The following is a 17,890-nucleotide window of genomic DNA, read 5'->3' as shown; positions in this document are numbered from 1 at the left end:
TCCAATTTTACAACTTTATAAAACACGAATGACTTAAGATTTGTTTTTTATATTCATTGTAGTTAATTATTAAAATTTTTTTGGACAATTGCCTTTTATAGGTTATAGATTTGGCAATAGCGTCAGAACTCTCAAACCACCACTTACCAGAGTGCAACAGATGTCTTAACTTTATTATTTATACTGACATTTTACTATTTAATTTTAAAAACTGTTTTAAAACTATTTACTTTTTCTTTTTTGGTAATTTTAAAGTATTAATTTTTAAATATCTTTGCTTTTGATTGCATATGTTTCATTTGTAATGTAAATTTCAACACTGCCAAACACCAATATTTCATTCTGTCAAACTCATTTGAGGCTATCTTCACTTGTACCAAATGTGAAAAATGTATTCAATTCAACATGTATACTGTGAAAAGTATATGCAATTGGGTACACTTTTTCCCAGAAGGCAACGCTGATCATCTTAACGCTATTAGGGTAATAAATTTTAAATTAATTTCATAACAGTGCCCTCTCACACCAAGCAGCAGTAATCAAATACACATAATTACAGAATCCTGTTTTTTTATACAATTTTAAAAAACTTCGGCAATTACCTATAAGGTGGCGTTAAGTGTATTGTCAATTTATTAAGTCTTAAAATCCGAATTATGAGAAAAATATCAGGAAAAGTAAAACAAGTTTATAACCAATAAATATATTTAAAAATCCAAAAATACTTACAACAAATATATATATAAAATATTTTAATAAATTGGTAGTAGAGAGACTTATTATATAATAATAATATTTACAATTTTTAATGATGTATAAACAATTTTTCGAAAAAAATATATAAATATTAACATAATAACAAAGGTCGTGATACAGGGATGTTTAAAATGGTCTGATTATTATAATTGCATTCATATATTTTGGACTGTAGACTTAAAGGAATCAATTTATCCAAACATGATTAGCGAACATGAATATCTAGCAGATAATATCATTTATAGTTGGAAATTTAAAAAATATATATTTTACATAAAACACGTATTGCTTGCAAAGATATATCAATTTGAAAATTGATATTAAAATACACATTTAAGTATAAACATAAAAAGGATCATTCTTTTATTTTTTGTGTGATTATATATTGATAATTTACCAATAAAACTTAGCTTTTGAGTAAGGAAGTGTCTTTTACAAGAAAAACCACCCTTAGTGTATTTAAAACAACAAATACACATGACACATCAATGACCTGGTAAAAATCAGCTAGAAGATTAATATTATTAGTAAGCGCTGTATTACTGAACAACTGCCCCGATCATACTTAGAACAAATATTTAAAGAAATATGAGATCTGCGAAAAATTGGCTAGAAGACCTAATACATTCTCCTAAATGATAATTGAATAGCACCCCTTGGAGCTAAGGTGTACTGAACTATTATAACCAAAACTAAAGTCATACACAGAACGAGAATAAAAAGACATTGCCTAGCAGACGTACAAAAATTGGCTACAAGACCTAAAACTAGGTCTTGAATGGAGCTAATGTGTGCTCAATTATTATAACCACAACTAAAGTCATACACAAGCTGAGAATATAAAGAAATTGTTTAGCACACCTTCAAAAATTGGCTAGAACACCTAAAACATTGTCTTCAATAATGATTGAACAATATCACTTAGAGCTGATGTGTACTGAAGTATTGTAACCACAACTACAGTCATGCACAGACCGAGAATAAAAAGAAATTGTCTACCAGATGCACAAAAATTGGATATAAGATCTAAAACATTCTCCTAAATAGTGATTGAACAGCATCACTTGGAGCTAAGGTGTACTGAACTATTATAAACACAACTACGGTCATACACAGACCGAGAATAGAAAGAAATTGCCTAGAAGACGTACAAAATTTGGCTATAAGACCTAAAATATTCTAAATAGTGATTGAATAGCATCACTTGGAGCTAAGGTGTACTGAACTATTATAACCACAACCAGAGTCATATACAAACTGAGAATAAAAAGAAATTGGCTAGCAGACGTACAAAAACTGGCTACAAGACCTAAAACTAGGTCTTGAATGGAGCTAATGTGTACTCAATTATTGTAACCTCAACTACAGTCATACACAGACTAAGAATAAAAAGAAATTGTTTAGCACACCTTCAAAAATTGGCTAGAAGATCTAAAACATTGTCTTCAATAATGATTGAACAATATCACTTGGAGCTGATGCGTACTGAAGTATTGTAACCATAACTACAGTCATAGACAGACTGAGAATAAAAAGAAATTGTCTAGCAGATCTACAAAAATTGGGTAGAAGGCCTAAAAAATTGTTTTAAATAAATAATGTTTAAATAGCAACACAGGGGCTAGTTAGCATCACTTAGTGATTATGTGTACTGAACTACTGTAAACATAACTATAGTCAGACACAAACTGAGAATAAAAAGAAAATATCTAGCAGAAGTACAAAAATTGGCCAGTAGTCCTAAATAGTGGTAAAAGTGTACCTTTAGAAATTAGTTACCTTTTAGACGATGTAATCAATATTAAAATCATTTATTACTACAATAACAACAGAAAATTATATAGCAGACCTGACAGTTAAGGTACAGCTTCAAAACAATCACTCAGTACTACCAGAATCAAAGGAAATTGTTTAGCAGATAATTTACTTTACAGATTTAAAATAATGGTAAAAATCAGCTAATAAGTTAACTCCACTAGCAGGGTGACGGTAGACCAGAAAATGACCAGCAGGCCTACAAAAATTGGCTAACAGGTCTAAAAAATAGCATTTAATCCTACATAATGGACAAAGAGAAGCATTAGACACTAGGAGGAAAATGGCTATTATCAGATCTCGAAAAGTGGTTACTATACTTGTAACAAATTGTCCAGCCGTCTTAATGAAAAGTTGCGGAATATAGACATACAACAAAACCTGTCTGTTAAAAAAAAAGCGTCCAGAAGAGCAACAAAAATTGTCCGAAGCCAATTTATCAACAATTTTATTTACAATAGTAGAAAACTGTCAAAAAATCCAAATGAATGATTAAATAACAGCAATAGAAAATAGTGATCCGTTGTAACCACAGATACAATCATGCACAGAGAGGCAAGGGAAATCGACTGAATGAACTAAAAATGATGTTATTTGACTGAAAAAATTGGTTAGCATAAAAAACAATGGTTGTCATTGAAGGAAAATGCATCACGACAAAATATGAGTAAAATTTCGACCCTACCTCAGCAATCCACTCTATAAAGTCTGTAATCTTACTTGTAGATAGTTTAAGTAACATCTTGAAGACTAAACGATCAAATGAGATGCAGATAGTCCTTAATTTGATCGGTTATATCATCATTCCAAAAATCCAGCTCTCATTCGTATCTTGAACCTGCCCAGGCAGCATAAACCTTTTCGTTACTGTGAACTATTCTCACCTATACGAATAATATTTAAGCACCGACGCATTTTTCAATCCTACTTTGATTCATTCCAACGATATGTTTCAAATTACTCGATTCTATCAAGAGTGAAGCATCACACATCATCCTCGCGTTGGATCTGACCAAAAACAACAAATGGCATTCCTCATAAACCGTTAACTGCACTCTAGTGCACACCAAACCATGCAAAACCGTCGCTCGTTGCAGATCCAACCATCTTTGCAAAGCCAGTTCCCGTTCCTTGATGGTGCTGCCCAGAGATACGTCTGATGGACCCCACAGGGAGAACTCCAGGACGCTCTTGACTTGCGTTAGGGAAACTGCTCGTTCGTGGCTCAGCAGCGATTGGAGAAGAGGGGCGATTTTGGTGGAGGGTTGGAGGCAGATCAGGGCTTTCAGTGCGCACATGCAGAGGGTACCGTGTTTTTCTTGGCTCGATTTCGTCGCTATGTCGCTGCAAAAAAAAATTTGTTTTTTAAATCAAGACTGATATTTGATGAAAATTAAATACATATACAACATATGTTTCAGTAAGACACACGGTAGGTGTCTTCCCTTGATTTGTGGAGGTTTTATAATGAAGGATGTCGCCAATTAATTTGTACTGAGTTCTTATAACTTCTTGGAAAATCTGGATAATTCTTCTGATACAGTTTTCGCAAAAAAAAGAAAAGAAAAAATATATTATCGAACTCACCCCTGTAAAACACACAGTCTGTGATGGCTTTCCTTATCCATATCCTTACAAAGTACGAACGTGTTCAAAGACAGAGGCAGTTCCTCGATTCCTTGTGCCTGTATCGTCTTCAAAGCGTTTACCAGCTGCAGTAGAACGAAATTCGAATCTTTCCAACTGTCTTCTTGCGATTTGGCTTTTAAAACGTCTCCGTAGGTTTGAATAGTATTGATTTGGAGGTACGGTAACACCTGGATGGTTGCTGAAAAATAAGTGAATTAATATCAGTGTAAGTTTTTAAATACGAAGACAAACAATCAAACCATTCATATTACAGGGTAATAAGGCAAGAATATATATACCTTGTTCGTGACACTCAAAAAGCCAGGGTACTGAAAGGTTTCTTTGAAGAATGTACTACACATGAAAGTGAATAATATGCAAAATAAATACATGTTGAAACAAGACTTACTTCAACTCGTAAATTCTAAATTTTGAAGTTTTAAATTAAGTTAATAATCTCTTGAGAAAGAAGCAGTAGAGATGGATGCAATGAGAAGATCTTTAGGTATTTCCAGACGACACCGAATCAGAAATGATGTAATAAAACAACGTATGGGAATAGAAGGAAATATAACTCAAGATATAGAGAAGAAACAATTAAGGTGGTATGGGCATGTTCAACGGATGCCAGCATCAAGACTCCCCAAAAAAGTAATAGAATGGCAACCGATAGGTCGACGGAAAAGAGGAAAACCCAGATTAGAATGGCAACAGGGCGTAAACAAGTCCATGAGCGAAAGAAATTTAACAACAAACGACTGCGAAGATAGGAAGAGATGGTGTTTAGGTATCGGACAACGTCGAAAGACGTTCTAAACCGATGTGTATATATATAATAATCTCTTGTGACTTACCCTGTATTTGCTTATTGTCGTCTTCTTTGCTTTCATCCGACATAACCAAATAAGTACTGGGTATAAGGTCGCTAAATTCGCTTATCGAGGTTAAGTTAAAAGTCCCTAACGGCATCGCGCTGGACGTAGTAGTACCTGCTGTCAACGCCAACGTCACATGCTGGGTACCCCAAAGCGCTTGATGGAATATCCTGGAACCGACTATAATTGGCGATGTGGTAGATTTGATGGAAAAATCGGTCCATCGCAGATTCGAAAGATTCTTCAGTCCTCTCAGGGCTGGTTGGATGTGATTGATTTGTTGGATCTAAAAAAATGTGATAAGACACTGATTAAAATATTTTATCAATTTCGTAAGCGTCTTCTTAACACCAAATAACGTTAATAAATCTTGATCTGGCAGATTTTGCATTGAAATCAAAATAAAAATAAAAATTTAATTGATATCTGATTGATAAAACTTACATTTTCAAGTACTTGAGCCAAAGCTTCATGGTTAGCTACTACTACAGCACCGTAGTTGTCTTCGAGGTTCTTGTGGACAATACTTCTTCCTTTTCTTGAGCGTAATTTATGTGTTCGTCCGTTTTGTATCCAGTCGTGGTCATCTTCTGTTACCTGAAATATAAAAACAATAAATACCACTGGTCTTTAACGTTTATGACATTTCGTCGTAACAATTTCGCACTTTTTCTCTTCTATAGTTTTAGTAAGTTTAAGAAATACCAGAGAAGGCACTAATATTTTTATATATGAAAGAGAAAGTAATAAAAAAGAATACACTAAATTTTGTAATACAAGTTCGTTCGTACGAAATCTAGTACATTCTGAATAAATATTCCATCATCAGTGTCAGGTTAATACATGAATGTAGCCACTAAATATGGGGTTAAAAACCCTTTAAAAATTATTAATTGACATTTAGTTTACATTATGTCTTGTTTCAAATTAAGTTGATAAAGTTACCTTTGGATTGGTAACATGGCGACATATGACTCTACATTAAGTTGCAAGTCCTGAGACGGTATGTCTACGAGAACTTTATGAAAGCAACTGGAGTTGCTTTCTGAATTCTGGATTCTGAATAAGTTCTAATTGGCTTAGGATAACATTTGTAAGACCTTGTATTGAGTTTTTTTTGTTCTTACTCGTATTTGACACAATGTGTAAGAATATGTTAAATGGTTAATGATCGGTCACTACACTTTTCACAAACAGGTGACTTCCGGAAGCCATCATGTGTCAGCGTGTAACCAATTCTTAGCCTGCGAAAGAATAATTTGTCTCTTTGCTACTTAAGTTAGATAGCTGAAAGGTTTCGATGATAGGTTGTATTTTGTGTAATTTCGAGGTTGGTTTTGACGGGACTTTTTGATTTGGGACCTGAAAAGCGGTTTTAGATCTGATGCTAGCTGAACAAATTTGATGTTTGATTTGGTTGTAATTGCTTCTTTTGCAGTAGTATTAGCAGTCTCATTACCTAAAATGCAATGTGTAAAGGAATCCAGATTAATGTTATGTTTGTTCCAGGAGAAGTGAGACAGTTTGTTGCTTCATGTATGGCATGAACCAATGTATGTTCGGAATATATATTTTTAATCGAGTCGATGGCGGACATCGAATCTGTACATATTGCAGTGTTCTTGGCTTTAGTTTGGTTACATAAGCCTTTTAATGCTTGTAGGATGGCGTACAGCTCTCCTGTATGGAGAGAGGTGGATTGTGGAAGGCAGAACTTCTGAATGACATTATTTGAAGTTGTTACAGAATATCCGACACCTGTCTCAGTTTTAGATGCATCGGTGTACAGAATCTCGTCAAATGAGTATGTGTTGATCAGCTCTAGGAAAGAGTGCCTCAGAATTTGGCTTTTGTTTTCATTTTTGTGATAATTATTAAGCAAAAGGTTAATTTTTGGTATGTTATTAATCCAAGAAGTTGATGACAGTATATGAGTATCTGTTATTGAAAAATTAACAGGTCGTGAAAGTCGAAGTAAAATTTGAGGCAATGTCTGGTATTTATTGTTAGGCTCACAATTATAGGGTTTTTATATTAGCTTATAATATAGGGTTGTTTTGATTCGAAGACACTCTAGCAAAGTATGTCAGAAGAAGTTGTTGCTTGCGAAGCGAAAGAGGAAGTTCACCTGTTTCGCAGCGAAGACTTTCGGCGGGACTGGATCTAAAAGCTCTGAGACGTATTCGTAATGCGGTATTCTAAATAATGTCAAGAGTCCTTAAATAAGTCTTTGATGCTGACATGAGTGACATGTATACAAAGCATCCATAATCCAGTTGAGAGCGAATGAGAGATCTGTATACCTTAATTAGGATATCTTCATCAGCTCCCCAGTGATAGTTTGCTAGAGATTTTAATAGATTTAAATCTGGTATCTTGTGTTCATTAGCTACTGTGAGTGGAGTACCATTTAATGTAATTTGAGGTAATAATATGCTAAGTGTTCTTCGACTGAATTTGGGTACTTTGTAATTGGGTAATTTACAGCAGAGAAATTAATACTTATAGACCAAAACATACTAGGCTTACCACATTCATCAACCAAAATATATTGAGGTACTTTGGACACATTACCAAACGAATGGAAGGCATGGAGAGGTTGGTGGTTGAAGGCAAGGTAGATGGTAAAAGAACCCGAGGAAGATCGCCATTCCGATGGTCAGACCAAATAAAGTGCGCTACCGGTTACTCTCTGTCTGATGCAGCACACCGCGCCCAGGAGAGAGAAGAATGGATAGCAACCATTCGTCAATTACCATAACGTCACCACATCCTAACATCCTTAAGGATAAAAGATAGAGGGGGAGGAGGACACCAAGACAAAGCTTATAGACCAAGAAGTTAGTTCACTTACTGCTTTTTGGATTAAGTTTGTAGTTGTGAACGTACCTTTACCGCGGCAATATAAAATCAGGTCGTCAGCATATAAGTTATACTTCACTGGGTTGAGAATATTCTTGCAAATGTCATTAATAGTTATTATAAATAAAGTGGAACTTAGAACTGATGCTTGGGGTGCCCCATTTTCCTGAACCAAAGTTGAGGAAGCTTTTCCGTTAACTAATACTTTGAAGCGGCGATTAAAAAGAAACTGTTCGATAAAAGATAATGTATTTCCCGTAATTTTGTATTCTTTTAATTTGTTCAATACAGTAGAACTTAGAGTATAGAAGGCGTTTTCGATGTCAAATGATGTTCATTTTAAATCTTGCTTCTTTTGAAAGGCCGTTGTGATCTCTGTTTGTAAGATTACTAAGTTGTCAGCCGTGTTTCGGGATGAACGGAATCCGGATTGAACTGAATCTAAAATTTTGTGTTTTTCTAGATACCACATAAGTTTTTTGTTTATTAGTTTTTCTAGCAGCTTACACAAGGTGTATGTCAGTGAATCTAGGACGGTAGGATTTTGGATTATTCGGGGATTTGTCCTGTTTCTTGATTGATATAACGATAGATTCCCTCCATAATATTAAAAATTTCTGATTGGTCCATATTATGTTGTACAGTATAATCAATTTTTTACTGCAGATATGGGAAGCTTTTTGAGGAATATGAAGGGGACGATATCGGGACCTGCAGCTGAATTTTTGCAAGTTGGAAGAATATTTAAAAGTTCCTGTAGTGTAAATAGAGTGTTTAAGACAGTAGAGTCAAATTTGAGAGATTGGGAAGGATATTGTACAGGAGGATTTCTTTCTTTGAGTACATTCCTGTTTTTAAATACTTGATAGAAATTCTCGGCGATTACATTAACGATTTGTTGATCATCGGTTACTAAATTACTTTTATGTAAAAGAGCTGGAATTCTTGTGTGCGTATTTTTTCTCCACATTTGATTAATTTTCTTCCAAACTTAAGAAGGGGCAATGTAGTTTTTCCATAAGTGTTTCTTACTTTGTTTTAAGATATAACTCGCCTTGGCTCTAAGTTTTTTAAAACAAATCAAGTTTTCCTTACTTTTGTTTCGGCGGTTACTTATGAAGAGCAGTTTTGTATTCTTTTACAGCAGTTGCACAACGTTCATTCCACCAAGGTGTTAATTTTCTTGTAGAAGTTATTATACTTTTTCCTACGTAAATGTCAGAAGCGGATATAATGCATTTGTTGAAGTTATCTACATCATTATCTATATTTCCAGAGAAGAAAATTTGTTCCATTTGCCGGTCTATTTCAGTTCTGATACTTGACCAGTCAGCATTAGAAATCTTCCGCTTTATTACTGTTCCTGGTGATTTTTCTTCATTATTTGTTATGAGGATTGGAAAATGGTTACTATCATATAGATCATCTAAAACATTTCATGTTAGAGAAGGATATATTAATTTATATATTTATATTGCTTGATTTGAATTCTGGTACGTTTTTATTATTGTTTATGATTTAAAAATACTAAGTGCGCACTATGCCCTTAAAATTTTTAATATTTTGTTAGTCTTGTTCGCGTTGTCGGTTTTTATGACATAATATCGTTATTCCTTCTCTTATTGTCATAATTCTTTATCCATGCGGTCATCTTATTATACATAGATAATGTTAATTTTATTGAACTTGTGTCCAAAAACCGAACAAAAAAATCCTTTTTCATTCAGTACCCGGTAAATTTACCTACGGTAAATTTATATATTTGCGCATTGCCTCTTTTAGTATTCACGAGCCGCCACTGAGTTTGAACTGTCTTTTCTATACCATAAATTTCATTTTGAAACCTCCGAATGCCCCATCCGCTTTTACAATTCAAGGATTATCCAAGAAGCGATGAAATTCAACAAGAAGTGTCTTAATTGTGTCAATAAAATACATGACGATACCTTTAACACGGAAACCTTTACTTGCAGTGACCTTTACTTACTCAGTATTAGTGAAGTGATCTAAGGACTTTGCAAACTGAGGCTCCGGATATCACGATGAAGACTATATAGAAGGAATCGAAAGCTCTACAAAGCAAAGTCCGACACGATATAAAACTCAAACTGAGTAATTTTTTTTTATTAATTTTTGTGGTAATGTTAATCTTAGTTTAATAGTAAAGTATTGCGACGTTTCGCCGAAGTCTAATTAGTTATTTTCAACTATAGTGGGTCTTCAACTGTAAAAACTATATGATCTCAGCTGTAATGATTTTATTATATAAAAATCTTACCTCAGATTCACTTCCATAGAAGCTGTAGGGTGAGTATATCTCAGATTCGGTTTCGCTGCCACAATACGTCAAAGACATACTCCTCGGTATGTTTCCATACTTAAAGTACTCCGCAGAAACATCGATGCTGCTCTCAGATCGTTTTCCTAACCTAACAGTCTTACTTTTTGGACTTCCCTTGTCTCTACTGGAGTCGGAATCGGGCGAACTCGACCTGGTAGAGTTGATGTAGTCGTAGACGTTTTCGGAACTTTCTTTTCTAATGTTGATCGGTTCGTAGTTGTGGGCCAACTTTCTCATTTGCTTCTGCTGCAAAGCCGCTTCCCTCTCTCGCATACTGGCGGTTCTAACAGGTTTGTTAGGCACTATAGACGACCTAACTTCGCCTATATTAGCATAGACAGTCTCTGTTTTCTTACTGTTAGAGTTATTTCTGCTGATCTGTCTTTGTTTGTTCAAAATCTCCACAGATTTAGGTGGTGTAGGTAAATTAGGTTTGGTAGAAGTGATCTCGCTGAAATTTCTAGGTGGCGGCGGAGGTTTTGCTGCTTTTGCCGGTGGATTATAAGTTTCGTAGTCGCCAGCTGGAGTACTATATTCGTGTCCAATGGCTTGGTAATCGCATTGATCCAGTCCCGGCTTAGCAACTACTTCAACTTTATCTCCGTTAAGCTCGCTGGGATGTACTATTACCAACCTAGGTTTAGGATGTAGTTTGTTGTCGTCTTCTTGCTTAACTATTATTTCTGGGGCCAGTTTTGTGATGTCTTTATTAGATCCCATTCTGAGGAACTTCTTTAATGAAAATCTAGCCTTGTTTTTTTCCTTTCTTTTCTCGTCAACCGCTAGACAATCTGTAGATAGTGATTTTCTAGGTAAAGGATCGGCTGATATGTAAATGGAATCTTCGTCTGTGCTCTCTTTCATCGAATCTCCGCTGGAATTTCTGGAATATGTTTCTTCAGGAGGCTGTGGCGCTTTCCTTTTGCCGGCCTTTAATTCAGCATCATTCGAATCCTGTCGAACGAGAGGAACTTTTTCGTTAGGTTTGGTAAAAACGTTCACAGTTTGAGCATTTGGCAATTTTCTTAGCAATACACCGACTGGTTTAGATGGAATTTTAGGTTTTTCGTAGATCGGAGGTACCCCATGTAGGAAAGAACTCTGGGATTCCAAGATGGGAGGTGGAGGCGTTCTGGGCAAGGGTGGTAGCTCACCAGCTATTGGATCTTCTCTACCATCCGGCTTGCCTGCTTGTTCCCGACTTTGTGAGAAAGGTATATACTTGGCGGGAAGTGGAGGTGGCAACGTTGTTAATCTATCTTGTGAAGTCTTTTCTGTAGAATTGGCAACATTCGAGTTTATTTCATCCTTAATTTCTTTCGGTTCGCAACTGTTGACCTTAGAATGCAGTATTTCAGCTTTTATAAAGTTTGTAGTAGTGAGAATATCTTTCTTAGGATCTGTCGCTGGTTTTTCGTTCTTATTATCAATTTTAACTTTCGCGTTGTTGAACATTTCTTTGTTATTTTTATTGTTCTTCGTGTTCATAAGTTCTATTTTTGCTGTGGATGTCTGGTAGATCACGGGCTTTTCTATGTCTCTTTTTAAAGCTGGTGTTCTTGATAGATTTATTTTTTTTTCGGAAATCAGAGACTTACTAACTTTTTCTTCCTGCACAGTTTCAACTTTGGTAACTTCGGTATTGACTGTTTCTATATTTTCTTTATCTGATTCAGTGACAGTGAGGTGTATCTCTTTTTGAGCCTTCTTCTTCACCATGATCTGTATAGGGTTCTTACTGTTTTCCAAGGTTTCCGAAATTTCGTCCAACAAAGACTTTTCTTGTTTTTCTAGTTTTTCTTCCTCGTTTTTCGTGTAAGAGGTAAGTACAACGTTGGATTTGGTCTCAGCTATTACCTCTTTATTATTTTTCGCAATAGGTATGTGAGATAGGTTCTTGGTATTAAGTTTTTTCACCGCAGGGGAAGTGTCTTCGCCGAATGGAGTGACGGATACTAATAAAGTTTGTTTTTTGCCTGCAGCGTCAACAACAGGCTTGCCAAGACGTAGTTGGGTATAAGATTTCTTTACCTCGGTATCTTTCAAGGATACTGTATTGAAATCTGTATTTTCTTTAGTAATTCTCTGCAATTCTTTGTAAGATTCTTCGTCGTCTGAATCTAGCAAGATTTCCTCTTCGCTACTTTCCTCGTTCTCAACGTCATCCTCCGGATCAGAACACCAATCCTCACCACCATACCCGATCACCTCGGCTAAAATCTTATCGAAGCACACACTATGTTTGGGCTTGGATCTTTTACCATTTTTGATGATTCCTTCGACTTGGTCGCTAGATATCAGTTGGATGGGTTTAGGCTTCGGTTTTTCTTGGTGCTCGTCCTTCGACTTGAAGCAATTAGAACATAACTCTTTCTTCCAAGCGTTCTGCACGAAATTCTGGCATATGGCTGATGACATTATACAGTGGCTGGACCAGATGTTTGCATCGGGTTCTGCAACAAAAGAAAACTATTGACATTATTCCATAATTTACAATGTACAAATAAAAAAGATATCCGATTCTAAAATAAATATTAATTGTAATATTGTAACAGATGGCGACTGTAAATGTAATATGTCCCCAAGACATATTAAAATTGACATTTATACGCTTACCAAAGAAGGAGAATTCAAAAGAATTTAAATACTTTCGAATACTATCGTCTTAAATCACACAAACTACCGGACTACATTCCCTGCTGTTTACAATACAAGGAAACACCAGGTAGTGATGGTAGTATCAGTGGGAACTCATTGACAGCACATATTAATAAATTTTAAGTATCTTTCAAGGTTTTTAATTCTTCCTATATTCCGACTTGAAATTATTAACAGCAAACATTTCTAATTGAAGACCTTGGGACCAGAAGGGGGCAAGCCACAATTTCATCAAAATTGAGTTAAAGTAGAAATCGCCCACTTTAAGACCGTATTAATGTCCCGAAGAGAAAATTTCAGCTTTTTTCTTATAGATGGCGCCGCTGTAGTTAAGTCCCGTTGTGTCACCATTACTTTATTTTTCAACATAACGAGACAAGCCACAGTAGCAATCAACATGGCGGCGGAACATTCCCGTGCATGTAAACGGAAAATAGACTTCTGAGTTTGATTCTGATCACAGTGACCAAGATCCATTTTTAAATGAAAGCGAAGATGACAAAGACTATACAGTGTCCGGAAATAGCAGCGATTCGGAAAATATCAACTTAAAAATGGTAAGTTTATTAAATATGTGGCTTGTCCCCTTATGTTACATTTTTCGAACCTAAAAACATTAGGATTTTTCTAAAGGTTTTTTGTGGCTTATCCTGTTCTAAAGGTTTTTTGTGGCTTATCCCTTTTTAGTAAAATACCTATTTTATTGTAGGAGAATGAAGAGGTTTTTACCCCACAGACTTCTCGAGGTGTCTTGCCAACTCCAGAAAAGAAGGCGCCTTCTAGATGGAGACACAAGAATACCCAACGGCATAAAAAAATTAAGCGCAAGACTAAAAGAAATCTAGGTCACGAATATATAAATACAAAAGGGAAGAAAATAGAACCAAAAAAATTAGGTGCGCCTTGCGGTTGCACAAAACAGTGTAGACAGCTTTTGGCAGGTAAGGAAAATGATATATTTAATGCCTTTTGGAACCTGGGTAATTATGACAAGCAAAATATTTACCTCTTCTCAACTATGACAGTAATTCCAAAGAAGAGAAGTTACCCAAAGAAAACAAAAGGAATTCATTCGTCCAGAAATGTATCAGTTAAATATAGAGTCAAAGTAAATGGAGATGAAATTGAAATTTGTAAGAAAGAGTTTCTTGCCATACACGGCATTTCAAAAAAACGTATTGAAAGACTGGTTCACCAAAATAAAGAAGGTGCTTCTACTCCAAAGTCAGATGAAAGAGGTAAGCATGACAACAACAACAAGAAAATACCAGAAGAACACTGTGAGTATGTTAGACAGCATATTAATTTGATACCAAAATACACAAGCCATTACAGCAGACAAAAAAAACCCAACAAAAGTCTACCTAGATTCCGATATTTCAATTTCCAGTTTATATCATGATTATTATCTTGAGTGGTGCCGCCAAAATAATTTTGTGGCAGTAACCCAAGACAAATATAGGCGCATATTCTGCTCAGAATTTAATATAGGCTTTAAGTTACCTAAGAGCGATACTTGTAAAGTATGTGATTCAATGAATGTGAAAATTAGTAATGAAGCTGACATAGAAATTGCAAAGACACTGAAAATTGATTTGGAGTTACATCAAAGACGTGCCCAGGCCATGCAGGATCTAATGAAAAAGGACACAGAAGAGGCTAAAGCCACGGGAAATGCAATGGTTATCAGCTTTGACCTACAACAGGCAATGCCAGTGCCAAATTTAACAGTGGGAGCAGCGTTCTATTTGAGAAAGGCATGGGTTTATAACCTCGGCATCCATGACTGTATTAGTGGAAAGGCCTTCATGTACATGTGGCCAGAAAACATTGCCAAGCGAGGTAGCGATGAAATTGCCAGCATTTTATATAAACATTTTCGAACTAATAGACCCACTGCTAATAAACTTATAGTGTATACAGATAACTGCAGCGGCCAAAACAAAAATTGGTCTCTAATTTGTTTATGGCAACAACTTACTATAGAAGGCATTTTCACTTCTACTGAGCACAAATACCTGGTAGTAGGGCATACGAGATTACCATGTGACCGTGACTTCGCAGTAATTGAAAAGTATAAGCTTCATCGATTAAAACAAGTGTATACTCCAGACGATTGGTACGAAGCAGTGAGAAAATGTAAAAGAAAAAACTGCTTTGAGGTAATTGTATTGAAACAATCCGACTTTTTTTCTTTTAAAGAACTCCAAAGCGAAATTACGAAAAAAAGCCATACAGATGACAAGGAAAAAGTTAACTTTTCCAAAATATCAAGCCTCAAGTTTTCATCTGAACAACCTAACAATGTATATAAAACATCTTATAAATTAAGACTATAAGGCAGTTAATATTGGAAAGAAAGGTATGAGGAAGTCAATTTTACTTTCCAGGGATTTGAAATCAAAATACAGTGAACCTATTCCACTAAATAGAAAAAAAATTGAAAATATTTCCCAGCTGTTACAGTTTATTCCACCAGCTTTCCTAAAATTTTATGAAGAAATTGGTGCCTGCCAACAGATTCTACCAGGTGCTGATAATGAATCACTGGAATATATTGAACATTTCGACGACTTTTCGGATATTGAAAATATTGACAACTGAATATATTATTTCATTGTTGCATTTTATGTTCATTTTTTAGAATATATTTTTTTGTTCAAAAGGGGATAAGCCTCATATTTTTTCAAAAAATGTTCAAAAACTCAAAAACCGTTCAATAAAAATTTTTGTTACTTTTATTGTGTATTTAATAACATATTTCCAAACGATTGTGGACCTTACTTCCGAGAACAATGTAAAATTTGGATTTCAGGATTTGAAAATAAGTTTAAAATGACGTTTTCTCCAAAATAATCTTTTGTGGCATGTCCCCTTCTGGTCCCAAGGTCTTCAATTATATGAAATGTTCTCGTCTTAAACGTCATGTTCATGTCAAATCTTTTGTCATAAAAACAGTTGTATCATGTATTTCCTAATCGAGCTCACGGATAAATAATTTTATTAATTGGGTTTTTTACAGCCTACAAAGTCCACTTGCGCTATCACACATCATCGAAGAAGTTCAATAAAAGATAACATACGCCTAATATTTACATTTTATGACATCTAACAGGTTTATCAACCGCAAAGATAACTTTATAGTCTTAACACAGATCCCTGAAGTCGTACGACGTTACCGAGAAATAATTTCCACAATAGGATATCGAATATGTTTGGTTTTTGATATCGTAAAAGTAGTCTTGTGGGAAAATGAATGAACGTAAAATGCGGCGAATAGAGGCAATAGAGGAAGACTAAGATACGTGTCAGCGACCGGTTGAAATGCACATTTTTTTCAGTTCTTGGCTTGCAGCAGTCGTCGCAGACTCAGACTTAGGTCAAGAAGCTAATAATAAACAGATATGCAGGAACGGATTGTACGAAAGATGCAATTTCACACTCGAGGAGTTTATAACTGAATATATTGTGGTCAGTTGAGTGCCTTACCGTTGTTTACAAACAAGTTTACCGGTTTGATTATAAATTGCTAAGTATTTAGGTGAATTAATATCTAGTACAGATATTTACTATTGCTCAAACATAATGTTTTTCTATCAATTTTCTAAAATCAACTCTTTTTTCTTGTTTTACTTGTAAAGTATATTTTGGTATTATTCTAGGACAAAACTGGGCCCTGATTCTATTTCATTTCGATGTCGAAATTTAAAAGCGACTACGCCATGACAGTCGCAATCGCTAGCGATTCTCATTCATTTCGATTGTAGTTAAAACTGGGGATATTTACTTTATCATTTTGACACTGCTGAAAATTTGGGTTGGCCCTGTTGTTTATTGGCTGCACTACGCTTGTTGAATGTTTGTTTTGTTTACGTTACGTGAACGTCTTTTTTTTCTTGTTTGAGTTGTTAAATCATAAATATTGGCCATTCTCAATTATATTTTGAATTGAAAGAAAAGATGGCAAGAAAAAAAAGGCGATGTGGGAGATCCTTAAGTTATAACCACTAAGATTTGACTTAGTGGTTATATTCTAATATATTTTTAAATTTACTGCAGCTTAGTAATACTAACCCTAAACATTTTGGGTATCCTAGAGGCATAAACACCTTCTTCCAAATATGGTTCTAATACCCTTATTAAATAATTTGCAGCTTGTTTATTAAGCCGGAATTGCTGCCTAAATTGAGCATTACTTAGTGAAAAAGAATTTTGAGTATCCCGTAACATTCTTCTTATCCTCCGTTATGAGCGTCGGATATCTATCCTCTCTAATTCCTCCAAAACTAGCAAATGTCCGTAAAACACAGCCATATTAATACTTTTTGCCTCAGTTTTCCTTGCAAGGATCAAAACACCGCCTACCTAAACTGAACCTAAGTTCACTTCTCCCAGTCCAGTCAGTCATGTGAGATTAATTTCGACTCGAAATGAAATTTCAACCACTTTCTTGAAGTTGAAATTAATTTCGATAAGTCGAAAATTAATGACGTCGTTTGGTTAGTTCAGCTGAAATCCACAAGGTTCGCAAAGTCGCATTTCGACGTCGCCATATTAATTTCGACATGTTTTCAGTCGAAATCTCAATTAGAATCAGGGCCCAGGTGATCTATGAGATTTATTTATTAAGAGCGGTTTCAACATACTATCTCTTGATGTATTGCTACAAAGTATGTAATAATGTTAGTCGATATTTACTTGCTTTATGTCCACTTGCAGTTTTTTCATCCTTTGCGATGTAAGTACGGTTAGGCACTTTTTTCCAATACAGTCCCGTTTCATCAGCGTTAAATACTTGATCGGCACAATAGTCCCCATCTTCAATAATTTTCGATAGGTCTCGTGGAAATATTTTGCTGTTGATTTATCTGCTTTGCTGGCTGATAATTTTTTACCAGCTTGGGAATTGGAGGTTGGTGGCTTTGACTGTTTCATTAAATCATAAAACTGAAGA

The 17,890-nt window shown here is 35.1% G+C and overlaps 2 protein-coding genes across 4 annotated transcripts in view; one reads left to right on the top strand and one right to left on the bottom strand.

The window, feature by feature from the left end:
- Window positions 1–687: 687 nt before the first annotated feature.
- Window positions 688–17,890, bottom strand: part of LOC140440346 (uncharacterized) — a 176,143-nt gene continuing 158,940 nt past the window's right edge. For all 3 annotated transcript variants that reach the window (XM_072530795.1, XM_072530794.1, XM_072530793.1), the window contains 5 exons: window positions 10,216–12,731; window positions 5,520–5,672; window positions 5,055–5,361; window positions 4,159–4,399; window positions 688–3,915 (listed from right to left, as the gene is read on the bottom strand). In XM_072530795.1, the coding sequence (XP_072386896.1) occupies window positions 3,471–3,915; window positions 4,159–4,399; window positions 5,055–5,361; window positions 5,520–5,672; window positions 10,216–12,696 (3,627 nt within the window). In that variant the 5' untranslated portion in view covers window positions 12,697–12,731 and the 3' untranslated portion in view covers window positions 688–3,470. The remainder of the gene's footprint in view (window positions 3,916–4,158; window positions 4,400–5,054; window positions 5,362–5,519; window positions 5,673–10,215; window positions 12,732–17,890) is intronic.
- LOC140438041 (uncharacterized) lies at window positions 12,834–15,615 on the top strand. The gene is given in 3 exon segments (XM_072527755.1): window positions 12,834–12,848; window positions 13,646–14,278; window positions 14,280–15,615. Coding segments are annotated over 3 exon segments (1,644 nt in total). The 3' UTR covers window positions 15,276–15,615.

This window comes from Diabrotica undecimpunctata, chromosome 4 (genome assembly GCF_040954645.1).
Source record: "Diabrotica undecimpunctata isolate CICGRU chromosome 4, icDiaUnde3, whole genome shotgun sequence".
In the NCBI taxonomy this organism is placed as follows: Eukaryota; Metazoa; Arthropoda; class Insecta; order Coleoptera; family Chrysomelidae; genus Diabrotica; species Diabrotica undecimpunctata.
The sequence above is the reverse complement of the archived record's forward strand: the minus strand, read 5'-3'. Positions and strand labels throughout refer to the sequence as shown.